The following is a 21668-nucleotide window of genomic DNA, read 5'->3' on the forward strand; positions in this document are numbered from 1 at the left end:
GTTTGATGTTTTCTGAATTAACAAAGGAAAGAGCTGAGCAAGTAAACTACTGATTTACTTGTCTCTATCCCAAAACTGGAGGCAGCAAATAATTTAATACACATAATTTAACTGTAATATTGTTTATTAAGGGAATTTCGAAGTCCTATTTTTGCACAGCACAAATCTGAAATTCTATTCCAAATCTGTTATGGTTTTTTTAAAAAATGTTCATGAGTCAAAGCTGGGGACAGACCTGTTATTAAGAGCAATTAAGGGAAAAATTAAGACTGCTGAAATCATTAACACTTGGGTTAAGAATTTAGTAATTGAAATATATTGCATTTTAGAGGGTTTTTTCCGATTAATTTCTTATTTTTCTAGAGCAAATGAGCTGAATAGGTGCACTATAGGATCTTGCAAATACCCACGTACTTCAGCTCCTGTTTCCAGAATTCTGTACACACAACTCTTCAAAACCAGCAAAACTGTGATCACTTGTCATGTCACATTGACAGTCATGCCTCAATATATGAGTCTGAAAAAATCATACAGACTATCTCTTCCCTTTAAACTGATGCCATGATGATTTTTTGCCTTTTCTTTTAAACCCCTTTTATACCTTTTTACAACTTCTGTATTCTTAGTGCTTTTTGCCTACATTCTTGGACTTGTTTGTCAAGCTAGGAGATTAAATATTTTAGAAGCTTTTTAGTTAGGGATCAGTGTGCCCCAGACCCCAAGGTCCTCTCCAGAACACATTCTGTAAACTAAGATAGAACCATCCAGGGGAAGGCTCCTCGGGGAGGGGGGCTTCAGAAGAACACATGCACAGAGCTGTCATGGTGACATGCACATGCATGTGAGCCTACAACTTTCAAGATTCCAATATTGCCAAATTTCCTGTAGGAGTCCCAGGATTTACCAAACAGATACATGTCAGCTGTGCAATTTATTGGGTTTCTTCTCAGAAATCCTGGGCATGTCCAAAATATAAGAAGTATGAGATTTACTGTATAAGCCTTAGAGACTGCAACATCTGTACTACAAGTCTAGCAATTTCTGCCCAATATACTGTTCATGGACAGTACACATGATCCATACTTCCAGTATGGACATGAGGTAGCTTAATATAGAGCTACTTTGTCAGTACTAACAGTCAGCAGCAGGAAAACCTGGAGAGATACAGAAAATCCTCAAAAACTGAGTCAACAGAATTTCCAGTAAAGAAGGAGAACGTGCCCTGGAAAACCTGGATGCTTAGTAACTTCATCCAGTCCGAGCTGTGAAACCAGTCTAACCACAGCTGTGTAGACTCCCATAGGCTCATTTAGCCAGCTTTTGGAGCACAAACACAACATGGTCAAAAACTGCTTTTCTAATGGTACAGGATGTGTTCATCTACCTAATCCTCACTGATTTGAAGACAACCAGAGTGTCAAGAAAGTTCCCATTCTTTTATACTATTGCCTCATATACTGTGCCTAAGACATTGGCACAGAAAGAGAAAATAAAGGCATTTTTCCTCCTTAATGATCACACATTGCCTGAAAAGTCAGCTTTCCTGCTACAGTATCTGATACAGAAGAATATTAGAAAAGACTTAGATCCAGCTGTGAAACATGGAATTATGCACACAGATTCTGGGAGAAATACTTATTGTTCTTCCCTCAATGACTGGAAAATCTTAATGAAAATTGTGAGGAAAATTCTGTAGTTAACTTAAAAATCTAATTTATCATCTATTATGTTTCATAATCACTAATGCACATTTGTAAAAATAATGGTAATTCACATATTTGTAGCTATCTTGTTACTTTCAAGGATTCATTCATATTTTTAAACTCCTATAGCTATATTTTTATTCTATTCAAATCTACCAAATAATACGTTTTAAAATTTATCTTGTATTCTTATAAAAAGAGTAGCCTTTTCTACCGTAGAAATGACATATGACAAAACTTAACACCCCATTTTTTCTGTGAAAAACACAAGTCTTCTTCAAAAAATAAGCTCTCTGGATATAACTGCAGGTGAAGGAATAAAGTTTCAGGTACTCTATTTTTAAGATTAAAAATCCATTTCAAATACTTCAAAATGACAGAGATGACTAAAATATTTCTTAAGATCCAACCCTGTATTAAATTTCAAGGTTTGATGTTGACCTGAGAGTTGTATCATCAAAGGGTTTTGCCTCTACAGTCATTTGGACACAGTCTTTTTTTATTCCTCAGTCACTATGTTCACTAAATGGAGTATCAGTTGTCATTTTAGCTGTGATGTGAGTGAAGGTAACAGAGGTGGATTTTGAAAAAAAGGCAATGTTACAAATGAACTAACATCTGCAAAGTTTTGCACAAACTGGGTATAGAAATAGCTTAAAGAAATAGCTTAAAAATACTGGATTACTAACTTGGCATCTCTTTCATTCAGTCTCTAATGTTGAAGCTGCCCAATTCGTATGTGCAAGTAGATGACCGTGGGCCCATCAAAGTGTCTCTATACCACAAATGTCTAAATGCCTCTTCTCAAGTCCCTCTTCTAATTCATGTGCCTCATATGTGATGTGTAATTTTTCCCTGAAAATAACAAGCAGGGAATTTCCATCTTATGCAGGTTGAAGCAATTTTCAAAATGATAAAATTTGTAAAGAAAATAGACCCTAGCCCTCCTGTTGACTCAATACCAATTCACTGCACTTAGGAAATGTAACACAAGAAGGATTAGAGAGAAAAGAAGAAAAATCTTATTATGACAGAACAGTCTGTAATGTTTATGGGGAACATGAAAAGAGCACACAACACAGCATGCAAATTAAATAAACTGGTATCAGTTGCACAACAGAAGGTAAGATTGAGTTTGAATATATAAATAGACAGACTGAAATAAGAAAAATGAAGGAATCATGAACATTAAAGAACAAGTTTTTTGTGTTTTTGTCACTGGGAAAGAGTGGAGACTTTAACACTTTTACTCTAGAAATCAGCATTGCCAGGGAGCGTGACACTGAAGAAGCCACAAAGAGAAATATGAGTGTTCTGCTTAGGATGTATAAATATAGCAATCAGGTCAGTATATTAAAATATCTAGTAGCCATTGCACATACTGATGGTAAACATATTTGGATTAGATTTTCTTGCTTTGCATTTCTTCAAACAGAACACATAGAGCTTTATTCTCAATGGAATTGGAGATAACTTCTATCAAGAAATTAATTACAATGAAGCATATCCAAGTAGGCTTTTGAAAGGCAGATCTACAAGGAAACACTACTCCAGGATAATCTTTTTGTCAGAAGCATTTGACAAAATTACTGTTGCATAAAACTGCAAGACTGTGCAATTTACATATGATGACTGTTTTGGTTTTTTCCTGGCCAAAAATACTTTCACATGTATTTCAATGTATCCTACACTTATAAATTACTTAGTTTCCTACTGAACAAGAAAAAAAGAGAGCTTCTCCATTAAAGAATTTGGCCCTCTGTTATGGAGTTTTTAAACAAAAAATTAACAAAATCCATTTTCTTAAAACCAGTGATTCAAGATCATTTTAACTACTAAAATTAGGTATTTTAAAATATTTTTTCCTAATGCAAATCCCAAAAGCTTTCAGGACTGTAAAATCAGTGAATGGGAAAGTCAGAGCAAAAAAAAAAGTTTGAAAAATTCAATAATAAAGCAGTTCTATTTTTTGGCATGAGTACTTTGGGGACATGAGGGATAACGGCATGTCTTTCAACTTCGTATTTTTCAAAGAAGGTACATCCAGCTCCCAGAATTTTGTCTTTCATGTATCACTAGTCTCCGTTTCTGTGACAACAGACCTTAGGAACAGTGAATCAGATATTCAGTAATGTTACTTCATGCAGTTTGTATTGGACTGAATTGAAATATGCCAATTTAAACTTGCCGAGCATCTGGCACAGCAGCTGACTGAATTTCAGTCAGCTTAAAGCATAAAACTGCTGTATCCCAAAGATTTACCAAATCTGTATCAAAGGTTTTAAAGCAGATGTCTCTTGACTAACAATCACACAGTTTAAAATGGAGACAAAGTTATTTACATTCATTATATTACAATACAAAATTCTAAAAATTAGCAGTAATCTAGTGAATTGGGGATACCAAAGCTTCTCTTTCAATGTTTTTTTAATCACTAACTGATTTGTTTTTAAAAAGTATATATTGTTATTTCAAGTGTTAAAACTACAGAAAGAAAGCTCTCCCATTATGAATTTGACAGAGGCATCCACATAATATTGTTGATGAAAAGATTTAATCGGTGAAAAAGACAATTGTTCTCCAAGTTAAAAACCATCTCCTTTTCCAATCTGTAAAAACAAAGTTCTACTTGCATACTTCAGCTATTAACAGACATAGCATTTTTCAGCTGAGGTTTAAATTGAGGCAAAAGTAAAGATCATGTACAAGTCAATTAGCTGCTCATAACTTCTTACGTTTCATGTCTGAATCAGACTGCCCTCAGCCTACGTCCAATCCATGTCTTCTTCCAACCATTCCAGTTTTATCAGTCTCTCTTTCATGTATTTTCATTCTTGCCCTTGTCTTTCCTTGACTGCCTCTCCTACTGTGATAAATCAGCCTTCTAAAACACTCTTGGACTAGGGGAGAAAATCTAAGGGATGTTTCACACTGCTTTGATGCTTCCAGCACATAAACTTCTATTAATTTGCAACTAACCAATTCTGTATTTGTACAACTAGAGACTGAAGTAATGAAAGCAATAATTATTATATACTATAAGATGCTACTTACAGCTCCTTTTCACCCTGTTGCTTTTGTAATGATTTTAGTATGATGCCATTATTAAAAAGATTTTTAAAGGTAAAGTACTATTGAAGTACTAATTAGGCTATTGTTTATAAAATGTACACAAAATACCAAATAGCTAAAGATATCACAGAATCACAGATCACAGATATATTCTATTGTAAAGTATTCTTCTTCACTGCAGAATTGCCTTATTTTAAAATCACTAAATCCACTAGCGATATCCACATGTACATTATCTAAACACACAGTATAGATATAGATCTGAAATACAAAAATTGTATGAGTGTACTCTGCAGAGGCACTCCAAAAATTACATAGAAATCAGCACTCCAAAAATTACATTAAAAATTACTTCCCATTCATTTCAAAATTTACCAAAATAAATTTGGGTTTTTTGGTTCATGAAGGTCATGAACTATCCCTAATAGTATGTCATTTGTCTTCAAATAAATTTTTTAGCCCTACAGACAGTCACTATTCATCAACCAAACACAATAAATGTTATCCCCAAGTATATGAATCAGTTTTTCTCAAAAAATGACAACAGAGATTTTAAAAAAATTAGGTCATCTTTACTGCTGGACTGCATGGATAAGGACTTCGTTGGTGTTTTACCTTTACACAGCACTATGGATGAATATATTTTGTAAGTTATTTTCTATATTGTAATGACATGGAATTTAGCATATATGGAAGAAGTACTCTTTACTTAGGAGAGAAAACAAATAGAGCAAGAGGAACTGTAGCAAACATTTACAAATTGAAACATCACCTTCCCCAAAATATAACTGGATTATTGAATCAGATCCAGATTTTGAGCATAACATCATTGAAAGCACTTGTATGTTGCCTAGACTGCTTTTTCCCTCAATTTTCTTAAAGCCAAAAGAGAAATGCTATCAAATGGTCTTCTGAGTAGTGTTTGCTTCAGTAAGTATGAAATTGAAGAGATGCTGGCACTGCTACATTGTGTTTCTTTGTAGGCATTGAGCAAATGAAATAACTTCAGTGGAGCTCTGTTTGTTTGTTTTTAAGTGAGTATTTAAGTCTCTATTTCTCTATGCTGCCAATTATTTCTCTATATGAATTTTTTTTCATGAAATCTATTGCTCAGAAACTCTTTGAAAGTATCATTTTTTCTCTGTTAAGCAAGTAAGATTTAAACATTAGAAGGAGCATTCTGTTTAAAATTTATCTAAAAGCAGACTTTGGTAGCATATACACATTCCAAATTAAAAACAGATACAATAAAAAAAATCAGTAATTACAAAAATCAGTAATTACAACTTCCCAAAGTCATCCTAGTAATGTTTTATTAAACTTAGGTAAGATTCATCTTATCTATATCGGAAAATTTCAGTGGAGACTTCTACGCAGTAACTAGCATTGGCTTGGGTGGTTTGAGCCAACTCTTAGTGCTGCATCTAGGGAACCTGTTTGGAGGAATGTCCTTCTCTCACAGAGTTGCACAGGAAGCCTGAGGGTCTTAATCATGGCCGAGGATTCCTTTAGAAGGCAGAGCTTCTCAAATTTAAGAGCAGGCCCACTGAGCAGTGAAGCCTTAACTCTTTTTCTAGATCTCACCAGGAGTCTTTCCATTCAGTCCTAGATAAGGAGGCCATTTTAAGGCATGTGTTAATAAAGTTCACATTTTTCTAGTCACATGCTTTCACTGTAGCCAAAATAAACTAATCATAATGTAAACTAAGATTTATTTAAAAGACTGCAGACTATCTTCTTAAGATGCTGCCACCAAAAGCATTTTAAAGAGCAAAACCAAGACAGCGTTAGCAACAGAACTTTTAGAATCTGAGGAAAAATCATAAAAAAGAAAGTTAAAGGAAAAGGTATTAAGAAAGATTTCCTACCCAATACACATCAATGTAACTATAGAGTGGAAAGGGTAGAGAAGTTACTTAAATAGAAATGGGGAAAAAAAAAAAGCTTTCTGAAATGTCTTTGAAAACATTTATTTCAGTATTAAATATTTTCTATTTTGTCTTTCACTATCCTTTGTAATATAAAACTGGGTCAAGTTAAAAAACATAGAAATATTATTACCTGAGAATAATCTTCTGCATTTGAGTGTCTCCTATTTTGATTCATGTCCCCATTACTGTCACTTTCATTTTCATCAGTTTCAGTAACAGAAGTGAGATTGGATACAGAATGAAATCCTTTTTTGAGGGTAGACTGTGGAAAGTGGCTAAATAATAAAAGAAAACTCAAAACACTTTAATCCATACATTTTCTTTCAAATTACAGTCTTCATAACTATTCTTAACAGAATTTTGTCAAAATAATTTGTGTCTCCTTTATTTTGAGAGATTCCTAGAGCAGCACAGAATCCATATCTTCCTATATTTCTTGTCATTACTGACTTGGCACTACACACAAACCTATGACAGAAAGACATCTTAACCAACCCTCAAAAAAGCAAAACCCAAGCCAGCTGAAAACTAGACGACAATGCCAGAAGTGAATAAATTACTATGGCCCCTAGACAAGCAAGAATTACTACTTGAATGAAGGTAAGGCAAAATATAAAATGTTTTGTGTCAGAATACTTTTTGTCTTTTCCCTCAAATGGGTCTCCATAGCTACCAGACAGCTAAAATACAGGATAACCAAGGAAACCTGTGCAGGCCTATTCTGGTTCTAGTAAAAGAAAGCTCTGTTGCTGACTTCACTGGAAGTAGAAATAAAAACTAACAGAAATATAAGTAACTCTCTGATTGTTAAGTGAACTAGAAGAAGAGGATCAAACCAATTTTGCATACATGCCAATTAGACGTAAGTGTGTAATTGTGTTATTACAGCAATAAATAACAAATTAAAATCTAGACGTGTTATCTAGCCCCCTTTTAAAGGACTGAGATAATGAAAGATCAAGATCTTTTTCAGTAACAGTCACAATTATCTTGCCTTTGAGTGTTTCAAAATATTTTATTAGAATAGAAGGAAGAGATAAAAAGCTTTCAGTCCCAACTGTGTATCTCAGTCCCTTATCTTATTTACACAGTTATATTACTTTAATGAAATGTTAATACCTGCTATATATTTTTGGCTACTACCTGTTAATTAAATCACAAAGATTAAATGAGCTAATTGTCATGGAAACTTAGTGCATTAAATAAACTATCCTTTCCCAAATGGGGTAATTTGACCATGAAGCAATCTACCAAATATGAAAAAAAATATAAAATCTGTTAACATGCAAATACTTCAACATCTTCATTATTAATCTCTCATTCCTTTGATAGCCTGTTAATTGCTTAGAACATTATAATGTATTTCTACTCCTACTGTTTGAAAACAAACAGTAATTTAAGTACTTTTAACTATCAAAATGCAACTGTATCATCAAAACAATTGCATTCCCAGAATATTCCAAGGTCACTTCTTACACGGACAAATGCTGCTGTTAAAAAAAAAAAAAAAATTAAAAATACCTAACTGGTTTATTATCAGTCCATGCAATTATGATGATCAAAATGCACAACCCTCCACATATGTAATTTAGTCAGTTTACTTAGAGATGTACTTAACAAAAGGTGCACACACCCTAAGAAAATACATAAATCTCCAACAATTTACAGCCTGTTGTTGGACTCAGTCTCAAGAAAAGATGTATCCTCCAAAATGACATAAACCTTTTGGTGTACACTGGCTATAAGATACATTCAATGCTTCATGACAGAAGCTCAGTCAGAATAAAAGAGACAGGATTAATAATTCTAGAACTTGTCTACTGAATCATAATGCATATGTTCACATCATCAGCTGGAGCCTGAGAGAAATGTATTATGCAGTGGGTCATAGCAAAAAAACCCACGGCTCTGATACACTTTATGGTAATCTTTCTTTTCTTGTCAGGGAGCAAGTACTATACTCAGCATGGCACATTGACTAGAAGTCATGTATACACCCATTTCTGAAAGTTCTCTAAGACACCCTGTATAAAGACTCTGGTTTTCAAGGGTTTATAGGACTTCCGAACAGTCTTTAGCACAAGGCATTTATACAAAGCTGTGTTTTGACCGTGAGCTTCTTCACCTGCGTTCTCAGGCTTGTTCTATCATAAACAGAGAACAGCTTCTTTTATTCAAAAATATTAAGTGTTCCATATCAAACATGTGATGCCTGTGAAAATACTGACTGGCTAGTCAATTCTTTCCTTGTTATGTGTAAGAATTAAAAAAGACCAGTAGTTTGAGGAAAAATTTGAAATACATCAAAGAATATTCATATTTCTGGCAGAAGTGATCTATTGAATACTCTATGTCTTTGGGGCTACTGGGCAGAGAATCTGGCAAAGCATCTGACAGCACTCCCTGTTCTCCAATGCCAGAAGCCCTGACAAGTGTGTACCTGCCTAGGGAACTGTCCATACTCCGTACAGGGTGTGACAAGTGGGGACCTGTGTGTTCATGTCCACCCCCTGGTAAGCTTTCTCAGTAGTGCAGATATGAGCAGATTGTAGGCAGAAACAGCTAAGCCTAGAGACTTGCATCTCCAGTATATGCTGCAGTCCCAAAACAGGAGGAGTTTGTAAACCTCAGTGACAGGAGGGGGAGGGTAATTGCATATGTATGCCTCTGTGTGCCAGATTAGAACTTCTTGGGATTAGCTACAGGAAGGTGTTCAGAAGTTTTCAGGTGTTTATTAACCTTTTGTGTCTAATATAGTAATTTAGCTGTCGTATTGCCGATATTGATCCTAAATGCAGTTCACTGATAGCTGATTAATTACGTGACATCAACACATCAACAGAGTGCTTTGTCCTGATGTGCTTCAGAAATGATCTGAGCAGTTTTTGCCTGTGACACAAGCAAAAATAAGCCAGTGCACTTTCACAGTGCACTTTCACAATGCTAATGCTGAAACTACCTTATATACTCACATGTCTGTTGGTATTGTGATAACACTCAATTTGTAATTCAAAAATAGGCTAGCAATCTCAATATGTTCTTCAGATTTCTCTACCACAGGCTCTGGGAAAAAAGCAACTTGTTAAATATATACATTCATAAAAATATTTAATACTACTAACTTTGAGAAATAAATTTCAATGGGGATTCATCACCCCTAAATAATTTTCCAAGTATCATCCCATGCACTTGAATGGAACAGAAAAACGAGGGATGGTTCTAGGTGACATATCATGAAAAAATAAATGCTTTACACTCTGATCCTCAGCCTGCAAAGTATTAAATTGTGCCTAACTTATATGCAAGGTTATCCAGGGTAGCTCAAAACAACTATGGCAGCACTTTTTGCCTTTGCCAATTTCCTCTATTTCTTATCCCAGCATATTTTGCTAGCCTGCCTGTAACACTTTCAACATACTCAAGATATCTCGTATCATCCATTTAACTCCATTATGCAGTACAGACAAATCCTAGAAAAAAATTTACTCTAAAACCATGAGTTGATGCAGCAGGACTAGTCACATACTTTAAATTTTTAAAAGGTGTTCAGAAGCTTTAATGGCTCTCCATCAGAGAGCTTCTGTGTTACTTTGATAACATTCCCTCTTCATTTTCTCCACTAGCATGCTTTTTTCAACATAAATTGAGACACTTCTCAAAGCATGTAGGAAATATTGCTAAGAGGAAGTAATACAAAAGTGAGTTCAATTGAAATTAAGCTAACAGATAATAAGTATGGTCCTGAAAATGTTTAAAATTAAAATGTAATTAAAAATTCATTTTGGAGTTTTTAGTAGACAAACCTTGGGGTTCAGATGTCACAACAATTTTCTTTTTCGGACGGATAAGCTTCCAAGAAGGAAGTGGGGGTGGTTCTGGAGGTGCTACCAGAGGACAAGACCTAGTTCGAGTGATCAGGACAGGATGGCTGTGTATATGGGAAAGCCCATATTGCCTCATCTTCTCTGAAGAATCAGCCTATGGAACACAAAAGGATAATCTGACTGGGTCAGATCTTCTTTCTCATGATATGTCTAACAAACAAGAACAGTATGCACACAAAGGCATCTAACAGCTTCTGTAACAAATGAAATGAATATAGTTCACCTGACAAGACTACCCAAAAACATGCTGATTAGAATCTGATATTCAGCACAAAAAGTATACTTAAAAGTGTTTACATGTATTTTACTTTTCATAATAGATTCATCACTTCTTTCAACTTATTTAGATAATCATAACATACAAGTGAAGAGAATGAATATGTAAGAAAGCAATAGGCACAACATTTTCTTTCAAGTAATCACATTTAAAAATACTTTCTGAGGGAAAAAGTCCTTACTTCATGCTGAATTTATAAAGTGGCAGAATTCTAAAATCAGTTGGTCTTTTAGATAACTTGTAAAATCTCCATAATGTACTGCTTTGGACCAACATATCATTAAAGCTAAGTTTTTTATTTGGTGGCTAATTTATAAAACACATTAAAGACCCTTTAGTTGACCTGTATACCAAAGCCCTTAGGAACAGACTTAAGAGCAATTTTAGATGTCAACATTGAGTGGTGCTCTTCCCATTAAAATAATAATGGTCCAGTACTTAACATCACATCTGAAAGTTCTGTTACAAGATTTGTACATCCTTTTAATTTTAAAAGCACACTTTCTTTTACATGCTAAATAAATCAACAATAAGTTATTTCTTTAACACGCTCATCAGCAAGTCTCTATGCTTCTACTCATTTTAAAATGTTCCTGAGGTTCTGTATTTAAGAACTCTGGAGAGAAGAATATTGTTGTGGTTGTCAGTTATTTGAAGAGTAGGGAATGAATTAAATTAAAAATGCCAGTTAAAACATCCAAGATTAGAAAAGATTCTGAAGATAACCAGTCCATAAAGGACAACTTAGCTGTTTAGTACACTACACACTTGTATGACTCAAATATTGATTTTTTTTTTATTTGAGAAAATTTAAGCCACAACAATCCAAGGAAATCCATACTAGAAAGCAAAGTTAAAAGGGATACTGCAAAAATTCTAGAGGGAAATTCTGGCACAGCTGCAGTCAATGACAAAATTTTCTCCAAGTTTAGGGAACAACTCTTATCCCTGTTAATCCATTTTCTAAACTTTATTTCAATTAGTGTAGTTTGTCTCAGCCCTTGAATAAAGCTTGAAAATGGTGGGGGTTTTATCCATAAGAAATCCTCTACACTTCTATATTTAACTTCTGTCAACTTCCATTTTTCTATCAAGTCTTTACTAAAATACTGGTTTAGACATATAGATTCATCTGTCTCCTCCTATTTGGTCTGCCATACCTCTTTTTCAGTAATCTCTATATCCCAACAGACTGTAGTCAAGTTTGAGACTCAGGGTGTTAGGTGGCAGGAATGATATAATCCCATGTTCCTCCTTCCACTTTGCTTTTTGATGACTAGTATTACTTATTATTAGCAAAATTACACTATTGAATGAGATCTTAAATTAAAATAAATTAAAATCAAAGATAACAAGGTAATCTTCAAAACTGCATAAAATACACAGCACAATTAAAAAAAAAAATAGTGCAAGAATTAAGTGCACTAAAGCATAACACCTGCAAACCATTTCTGGAAATTTCTTTATTCCATGAAGCTTACCAGTTTCCTGAGAAGGCAGCTTAAAATTTAATGATCTAATGATAGATATGATTTAAATGTAGAAAAAAAGGAAACGTAATTAATAATCAACTCAAGAAAGCCACCTCTTGCATTGTAAAAAGCTTTCTGAGGAGTGTGAGTGACTAAGTGAAGATTTAAGTGTTGTTTTTACCCCAGCTGCATTAAGTGCTACACTTTTTCCAGCTGCTTTCACCAGTTAAAACACTAATGATAGAAATTGATATAAACATGCTATTTCTTATATAACAACAAACAACATATTGGAAAATATATATCAGAGGAGTCTTAACTGTAGTCTTAAAAAAATTAAAATTCATGTTTTTCAAGTAGCCCCTAAAGTAATTAGACTTTCCATTCAGAAGTATCTCATCATGATACATTTTCTAGTCCACATCTAGTCTCTCCCAGGAGACTCCAGCTTTTGGGATCCTGAGGAAAGTGGAGGAAAACTGAATAAAATCAGCAGGCTTTGGCAGGAAAATACATGTTCAGAATACAGAAGCACCAAAATATAAATTCAACTGATAGCCATCATCTAGTGACTGTTTCACTGAGCTAATTGTATTTTGTTACAACGTAGTTACAACAAAATGAAACACTCTGATAAGAAAATAAGTAATGTTTTCCTGTCCTGAGAGCACAGAACCTTACCATTCTTGTTAATAAAAAAATATCCTCTTCAAACAAATTCAGCGGTATACAGCCAGCGTACACGACCATTTCTGGCTGGGTTGGTATGGGAGATTCTACAAAGAAGACATTAAAACACTTTAGAACAAGGTAAACAGTAAAAAACTGCAGCTGTACCTCACACTAAATTATTCTGCCTTCTCTGCTTTATTTTTATTACTCTTTTCTTTGTCTGACTCTGTTTTATTCAAAAGAAGAGATCATTGTAATGTACTTGAAAAAGAAGCCATGGATGGAAAAAACCACCTCATTTAAATAATCAACAGCCTTTGCATATTTTACTTATTTTACACAAATGAGTAACAGAAAATACAACTTAAAAATATGACAGGTCAGAGGTAGCTTTCAACATTGCTCTTTTGTTCTTCAAATTTTAAAACCAGTACTAGTATAAACAATACACATAATCCGTGTAGATGAAGTAAAAACATCCTGATTGGTCAGTACTAGTTAAATGCTTCTCACCACTGAAGGCAAAATTTGATCTTGCCAACAAAAGGATCCAAAGCTAGACCTCTGGCCACTGCTGCCAAGGGATATGAAGACTGAGATAAGTAATTTGAGAAATACAGTGCCTGTAAACCAGAGTTACTCCTCTCACTTCTGTCAAGCAGATGAAAAAATGGAGGTAATGATGGCTGCCTCAGAAAGTACGAAGGGGCAACCCCATAGCTCTTATCTCACATACCTTAGAGAAGCTTGTAATTCTGCTATATGCAAGGAATAAAAACAGGGGCACAGTCACTTTGTTAACTCCAGAAATCTGTTGCACTAGACAACCATATGATCGTCTCCTATTCTTATCTGTGAAAGAAGCCATTGCTAATTCCTGAATGATGAAGAGAAGCCAAGGATGTCTGAGAGTCATTTCTTTCATGGTGGAGGGAGATTAAAGGTCTAAAACATAATACTTGAAATATGGGTGTCTGGTTTTACCAAAAAGACATCTGAAAAAGAAAGATATCTATTTCTCTCTACTTTTCCTTAGTCATCTCAGAAAACATGTGGAGACAGGATTTCAGTACACAGGCTGTGACACCTGTTTTTCAGGTGCTTTTTTAGGACAGAATGCTTTTTTAGGACAAATTTCTTCACAGAAAGAGTTGGTAACCATTGGAACAGGCTGCCCAAGGAAGAGATTGAGCCACCATCCCTGGAGGTATTTAAAAGATGTACAGATGTGGCACTTAGAAACATGGTTTAGTGGTGGGCTTGGCAGTACAGGTTAACAGCTGGATTCAATGAACTTAGAGGTTTTTTCCAACCTAAATGATTCTATGATTCTATCCCCATCTAACATTCCAGTAAAATTATCTGTGTCTGTCATTGCTCACTTCAGCCTCACCTCAAATATAGGATAATTGCTTCCTATGTTTAGTAAGTATTCAACTGGAAGTTGCACTAAGAATAGGTATTTTCTGTGAAATTATATAAAACAATGCAATCTGCATATAAATAGGCAAATGCCTGGAAAATATGATTTATGAGACTTAAAATCCATTTATTTAGAGGGTATGCAACATTTTATTCTTAAAGAAGTACAATATCTTTGCATCTTAAATATTCTTCTGGGAATTCAATTACCCAACTAAATATAAGCTAAAGGTAAGTAAGAGGTACTTTCCAATGGATTCTTAATATTTCTCACCGCGTGATTGTGATTCCCGTGTTAACCACAGCTCTTGTGTTAGTTGTGGGTTTCAAATTATTCAAAAGCAAGGCTATAATTTAGCTTTAATCTCAGTCCCTACCGACATATCTGATCTGTTACAAACACAGCAAGAGTAGCTATGGTGTCCTGCACTTTACAGTACAGAACAGTATGTGCCACAAGGCACAGTGATGTCACTGCTTGTGAGAAGTATTTCTCAAATAAAAGTATTTAATCAAATACCAGGTGGAATGTAAAGCTGTCATACTCAGTCCAGATGGGTTGTGAAATAAAATGTCTGCAGGGCAGACAATAAACAGCAATGAAAAAATTATTAGAGCATGCAAATGATTAACCAGGCACATCGTATCCACTTTATTAAAACTATTACAATACTAGTACATCATGCCAGTAGCTTTAAAAATTACATATTATTTGATCTTTTTTTCGCTGTACAAAAAACAAGGACGATGTATGCAAATTATTTGGCACCAGGTGTAATGATGATTAATGTGAATTCAGCATCTGGGGAAACTAGTTAAGACTGATAGCCTTGATAAAATTGTATTATTAGATGAAAAATGTTGTAATATACAGTACAACAAAACAGATTCAGCAGATCCTATTATTTATATCCTTCAGTGTGGATATAAGAATTCTGGAGTGCTTTGTTAGAAAATTCTGAATCCATGTACTACTTACATTTCACACTTGCAGCTTTGCAAATTCATTTTCAGAGAATAAGTACTAAACAACCCAAACAAATGCCTTAGTCCCTTGGAGAAGGGAAAGTAAGATTTGAATTAATCCATGTAAAATACATATCCAGCCACTTTAAAAGGCCAGGAATTAAAATTGTTAGTTTTATATATCTTAACTGTTTTTATTTGTTTATCAAAATTTTGAAGACTTGACAAGAATTTTCTCACTCTTAATGTTTCTTTTAAATATTTATTTATCAAACAAGAGCTGATGGTGTAGTTTAACTTTCCAAGGAGTAATGAGGCCAGAGGAGAGCCACAAAGATGATCTGAGGGCTGGAGAAGCTCTCCTGTGAAGAAGAGCTGAAAATTTTTGTATTGATCAGCCTGGAGAATATAAGGGTCCAAGGAGATCTTAGAGTAGTCTTTCAGTATCTAAGAGGAGCTTACAAAAAAGCTGAAAAGAGATTCTTCAGGCCATGGAGTGATAGAACAAAGGGCAATTGTTTTAACTGACCCCTCTGAAAGAGGCCTGGCTTACTGTGAGGTGATTGAAGCACCAGAACAGGTTGCTCAGAGAAGCTTTGGATGCCCCATCCCTGGATGTGTTCCAGGCCGGATTGCATGGGGCTCTGAGTAATCTGGTCCTAGTGGAAGATATCCCTGCCCATGGCAGAGGGGTTGGAACTAGACAATCTTTAAGGTCTCTTCCAACCCAAACCATTCAGTGAAAACACATCAGTTGGCTTTCAATAACTGATCTTGGGGTGTGCAGCTCAGATGTTAACTTTTGCTGTTGTGTTAGGCATGGATTAGCTTTGCCTATTGGAAGGTATTTTTTTAGTCTTCAGAAGAATAACCTATGTGCTTTTCAGAATTGACAGAAATATTGCAGAATCAGAATTGACATAAATATCACAGAATCATGAAATGCACTTGAAAAAACAAAATACTCTGGTATTAGGCTTCAATCCATCTTGTAAGTGAAAACTCTTGAATAGGTAAAAGAAAAATCATAAGAACTTTACAGTTGTGTGACATCTCATTGACTCTGATGATAAAATTACAGATCTACTTGTTTGATTTCAAAAACTTCATAGCATAATAATAATAATAATAATCTCTCAACACTTCTGTGACATAGAAAATATCTTTAATTACAAAGCTGGTATCAAGGCAGAATGTGATTATCAAAATACATGGTTGGTTTGTAGAACAAACTCCCAAATTCCTAGGTAATGCCCTTTCAAATGGAATAGTATTCCCTTTCCAGCAGTTCAAAAATTAAGACTCGGTAGTTTGGAAACCTAAATAAAAGCAAAGTGGTGATACGTTACAGGAACAAGGCGACTAAGTATCTCATCTCATCTCATCTCATCATTGTAAAAGCTGTACATAAAACAAGGCAACTCCCTAAGTATGAAAGGTTAGTTACTAGAAGAAGAAGCTGGTGAGTGGAAAAGCACAGATGGTATGCTAAAATGGGTCAGTAGGAACATATGAATTGTCTGCAAAGACTTCCCAAAAACTGGCTGACTGATAAGCCAAAGGACCAAAGAGTTGGTTGATCTCAGGAAGAGTTCGGACTGACCATGTCAAGGGCTTCTTATTCAGCTGGATCCACGAAACTGGATAAATAGAGAAAGAAGTTCAATACTTCAATGATCCTGCAACTCATACTGCTTTTGTGGGGTGCAGCAGGCATTGGTCTGAGAGTGCAAGTGATTCAGAACTGCATATGTTTGTACTGGATCTGGCTGGGAATGAGCTTTCATCAGGGCAGCCTGTGTGGTCCTGTTTGAGATATGTGACCAAAAACACTGTTGATAACACACCAGTATGTCAGCAACTGCAGAGCAGAGCTCACACACCATTAAATCTTCTGTTTCTCACTCCAAGTATTCTGGGGGTGGGCAAAGGGTTCAGTTCTCATTCTCTGCCCCATCCCACTGTGGGGAGTGAGCATGTGGATGGGTGGGGTCTTAGCTGCCAGACAGTATCAACTCACCACAACATTATAGCACACACTAAATCAAAAGCCTGTAAGAGAAGTTTCCAAGTATTTAGAAGTAACTTGGTATGTCAATGTGTATGAAACTAAACAAGGTCATGAATATACAATGCAATGAATACAGAAGATTCTGCCATTTCAAAAGTCAAATATAAACAGTATCTGGAGTAGTTAAGTATCTCTTTAGAAATAGTCCATATTTATCAGAAAGAAGAAAAATTTCGTTGAAGTCAACAGTTAATTGGTAGAGCAAAAGCTTGCAGCAGGGAAATGAGCACTTTTATCATTCTGGGAATTAAACCATTTTGAAGTCACTTAAAATGAAAATGAAAAAGAAAAAAGTTGCTGCATTAAATAAAGTCACTCTTACAGAATTCCCCAGAACAAGACAGGAACATTTTACAACTACTGCCTCTGGCTCTGACTTTGAACCAAGACCTAGTTTCAGATCTTACTTTATGCACAACAGTGTCCTGGGCCACTCGGCAGACCCCGTGTCTCATAAAGCCTACAAGATTTCCCTCTTTTGGCTACAATCTCACAACAAATATGCATTGTAATTCAGTATTATTTCAAACTGCAATTCCTTATTTTCTTTTCCTTGCAGTCTAATAATCTTAAATTTGCTGTTACTGTAGAGATACCTACCTCTTACTCTTTTCCAAATGTCTTTTCTGGTTCAAATTTAGGACTAATGAGTTCTCTGACCATTGTACTTGAGCCCTGAATTATTTATCTTTCTAAATAACCTCTTCACAGGACATTAACTGTCCTAAAGCATAAACTGTGCTTTAAATGGCAGAATAAAGACCTAAATATCATGTCATTTTTCACATGGAAGCACTGCCTCTTTGTTTTTAGTGTTCTTTCACTCATTTTGCACAATTTCTAGAATACATCTCTTGGATCCTTTTGCTTCACCTTTGCTTTCTTTTCCCCATAACATGCTTGAGTACTAGTTAGTCTCATCACTTATATTCACATGAAACACCTTATTTCCTATTCCACACCTACTACACTAAAGAAAAGTACATTCCTGCAATATATTTTAAATTTTATTGCTGTTTAAGTCATTTAGTGGTATGTAAGGTAGGAATTTAAATAAATATATTTGCTGATGGCAAACCATAATCTTGGTTTCCTGTAGTTGAAAATTATTTAAATCACCAATTTTAATCAGGATTCAAATCAAGAAGCAAGAATCCCATTTATGTAGTAAATTTCATTCTTGTTATATAATTTTTACTTTGCAGTTATTTCCCTAAAGAAAGACATTCTACCTGTTCTCACCTATTGATTTGCAACTGCAAATTTTTCCAGTTAATAATTGTTTTTTGCTGCTAGTCACATGGAAATGCCACATGTATGCAAACATAAGCAAAGCCAAGAGCATATCAGCTTATTGTAAATTTTTGAAGATCTTCTATAGTTTATGCTAGTAAATATGAAATATCTCAATTGATTGCTTAGTTGTCTGATTAGTATTTACTTGTGGTTTATTTAAAATGTATTTTGTTGAGGTTTTTTTTTAAACATTACATATAAAAGCAAGAAATTACCTAATTTTTATGCTATTAGGAATATATCAATACAGGAATTAAATTCATCACTCTGTATTTCCCGGACAAAGATAAAAAAAATAAGGATTTACATCATGGAGTGAATTCTAACGAATATTTCTGTCCCCCCAGCTCCCCTGCCCTTTGACAAAGAAGCATTCTTGCTTTTCCCAATTGCGATTTACTGTCTAAAGTGGATATTGAACAAATAAATTACTAAAGAGGAAGGGTTGTTGTTTCTTAAATATGGAACAACTGCAAGACAGTTTACCACTAAAGCAAAGTACTGCAATATACTATTCTTAATCTATGTAGCAGATTTTCTTAGGTTAGAATGACTTCAGTGTGTACTGTGAGCTATAAATAACTACAATTTAAAGAAAATAAAAAAGAGTAAATATAATCTCCCCCCAGTTAAGTTCAACACCAAATTAAAGCAAAGCCCTTTGCTTCACATATATCTCCTGTCTGTATGTTTAGCTTCAAAACAATAGGACTTACTTTCAGTTAAGTCCTGAAGGTCTTGGGCTTTTGCCAACTTTTCTGGAGACTGAAGCGCTACCTTTCTTTTTTCTTTCTCTCCTTTTTTTTTCTTTCCTACTCCTTTCTGCTCTGCTTTTTCTATTAAGCAAAATAAAGATTAAATATTTTTCTTTTTCAGATAAAAACTTCCACTCATCAAATGTCATACAGTGAAAATGCTTTAATAAGATTTTAGATAAATTTTAAAAACAAGCAACCACAAAGTCTTTGAAGTTGAGAGTTGAGATACAATAAAAAACTAATGTAATTTAATTAAAAGAAATAAAAATAAAACATAATTCTTGGGATGTAAATGCAGATTTACTGAGAAGGAGCCAGGAAGGCTTCGGTCCCACCTTTTAGTTATTGCACAACTTTTATGTCCTTATTACAATATAAGAAGTCACTGTATTTCTGGCACTGTGCCAAATATTTTCTTTATTTCCTTCCTCTCATGCATCAATAATTACAAGAAAAAATTAACACAGATGATGCATAGATTCCCAATGGACATAGAAGTAGAAAGTCTCCCACATTCTTTGAAGCCTTAGAATTTAGGCTACAGGAAAGTACTTCTTAATGCAAAAAAAAAAAAACAAAAAAAAAAAAAAACAAAAAAAAAACCATAGAATGGTTTGGGTTGGAAAGGATCTTAAAGATCATCTAGCTCCAACCCCTCTGCTGCAGGCAGAGACACCTTCCATTAGACCAGGTTGCTCAAAGTCCCATCCTGGCCTTGACCACTTCCAGGGATTGGGCAACCAGAACTTCTTTGGGGAACGTGTATCAGGAGCTCACTATCCTTGATAAGAATTTCTTTCTAATATTCAATCTATACCTGCCCTCTGTCATTTTAAAGCCATTCACTCTTGTTCTGTCACTACATGCCCTTATAAAAAGTTCCTCTCCAGCTCTCTGGTAGGCTCTCTTTAAGTACTGAAAAGTGCTGCATAGTTCCCCTGAAGCCTTCTCTTCTCTAGGCTGGACAATCCCAACTTTCTCAGCCTGCCTTCACAAGAAAGGTTCTCCAGCCCTCTGATCATCTTAGTGGCCCTCCCCTGGACTCATTCCAACATGTCCATGTCTTTCTTATGCTGGGGACCCCAGAGCTGGATGCTGCACTTCAGGTTGGTGTCTCAAAAGAGCAGAGTACGGGGGGACACTCACCTTCCTCATCCTGCTGGCCACACTGCTTTTGATGCAGCCTAGGATACAATTGCCTTTCTGGGCTGTGAGTACACACTGTTGGCTCATGTCCTTCCTCTCATCCAACAGATCCCGCAAGTCCTTCTCCACAGGGCTGCTCTCAGTTCTTCTTCCAGTCTGTATTCATGCCCAGTGCAGGTGCAGCACCTTGCACTTGGACTTTTTGATTAGATTAGATTCACTCATTAGATTCTCATGGGCCCAGTTCTCAAGTTTGTCCAAGTCCATTTGGATGGCATTCATTCCTTCCTTTGTGTCAACTTCACCACACAGCTTCACAGAATCACAGAATGGTTCAGGCTGAAAGGGACTGCAGTGGGTCATCTGGTCCAACATCTCTGCTCCACCAGGGTCATACTAGAGCACATAGCACAGGATTGCATCCAGACAGCTCTTGAATATCTCCAGTTTAGTCATTCCCAGTGAGGGAGAATCTACAACTTCTCCAGGCAATCCGTTCCAGTGCTTGGTCACTCAAACAGCGAAGTTCTTCCTCATGTTCAGGTGGCGCTTCCTGTGCACCAGTTTCTGCCCATTGCCTCTTGTACTGTTTCTCGGCACCACGGAGCAGAGCCTGGTTTCATCTTCTTGGAATCCAGCTTTTAGATACTTATACACATTGATGAGGTCCCCTCTCATTTGTCTCTTCTCAAATCTGAACAGGCCCAGCTTCCTCAGCCTTTCCTCAGGAGAGATTCTCCAGCTTCCCAATCATCTTCATTGCCCTCTGTTGGATCCACTCAGGAGCTCCACCTCTCTAATGTGCTGAAGAACCCAGGCCTGGATGCAGCATTCCAGATGCAGGCTGAGTAAAGGGGCAGGATCAGCTGCCTCGACCTGATGGCAATGGTTTTCCTAATGTATTCCAGGATTCTATTGGCCTTCTTGGCCCCCAGGGCACACTGCTGGCTAAGGGGCAGCTTGTTGTCCACCAGGACCCCCAGGTCCTTTACTCTCAC

General features: G+C 35.6%; 1 protein-coding gene across 1 annotated transcript in view; it reads right to left on the reverse strand.

Annotated features, from left to right (window-relative positions):
- Positions 1–21668, reverse strand: part of ADGB (androglobin) — a 112852-nt gene that overhangs the window by 53080 nt on the left and 38104 nt on the right. The window contains exons 9-12 of the mRNA XM_039568850.1: positions 13021–13115; positions 10510–10684; positions 9679–9769; positions 6837–6981 (exon numbers count right to left, since the gene is read on the reverse strand). Of these exons, the coding sequence (XP_039424784.1) occupies positions 6837–6981; positions 9679–9769; positions 10510–10684; positions 13021–13115 (506 nt within the window). The remainder of the gene's footprint in view (positions 1–6836; positions 6982–9678; positions 9770–10509; positions 10685–13020; positions 13116–21668) is intronic.

The sequence above is a fragment of the Corvus cornix genome, chromosome 3, assembly GCF_000738735.6.
Source record: "Corvus cornix cornix isolate S_Up_H32 chromosome 3, ASM73873v5, whole genome shotgun sequence".
Classification (NCBI taxonomy): Eukaryota; Metazoa; Chordata; class Aves; order Passeriformes; family Corvidae; genus Corvus; species Corvus cornix.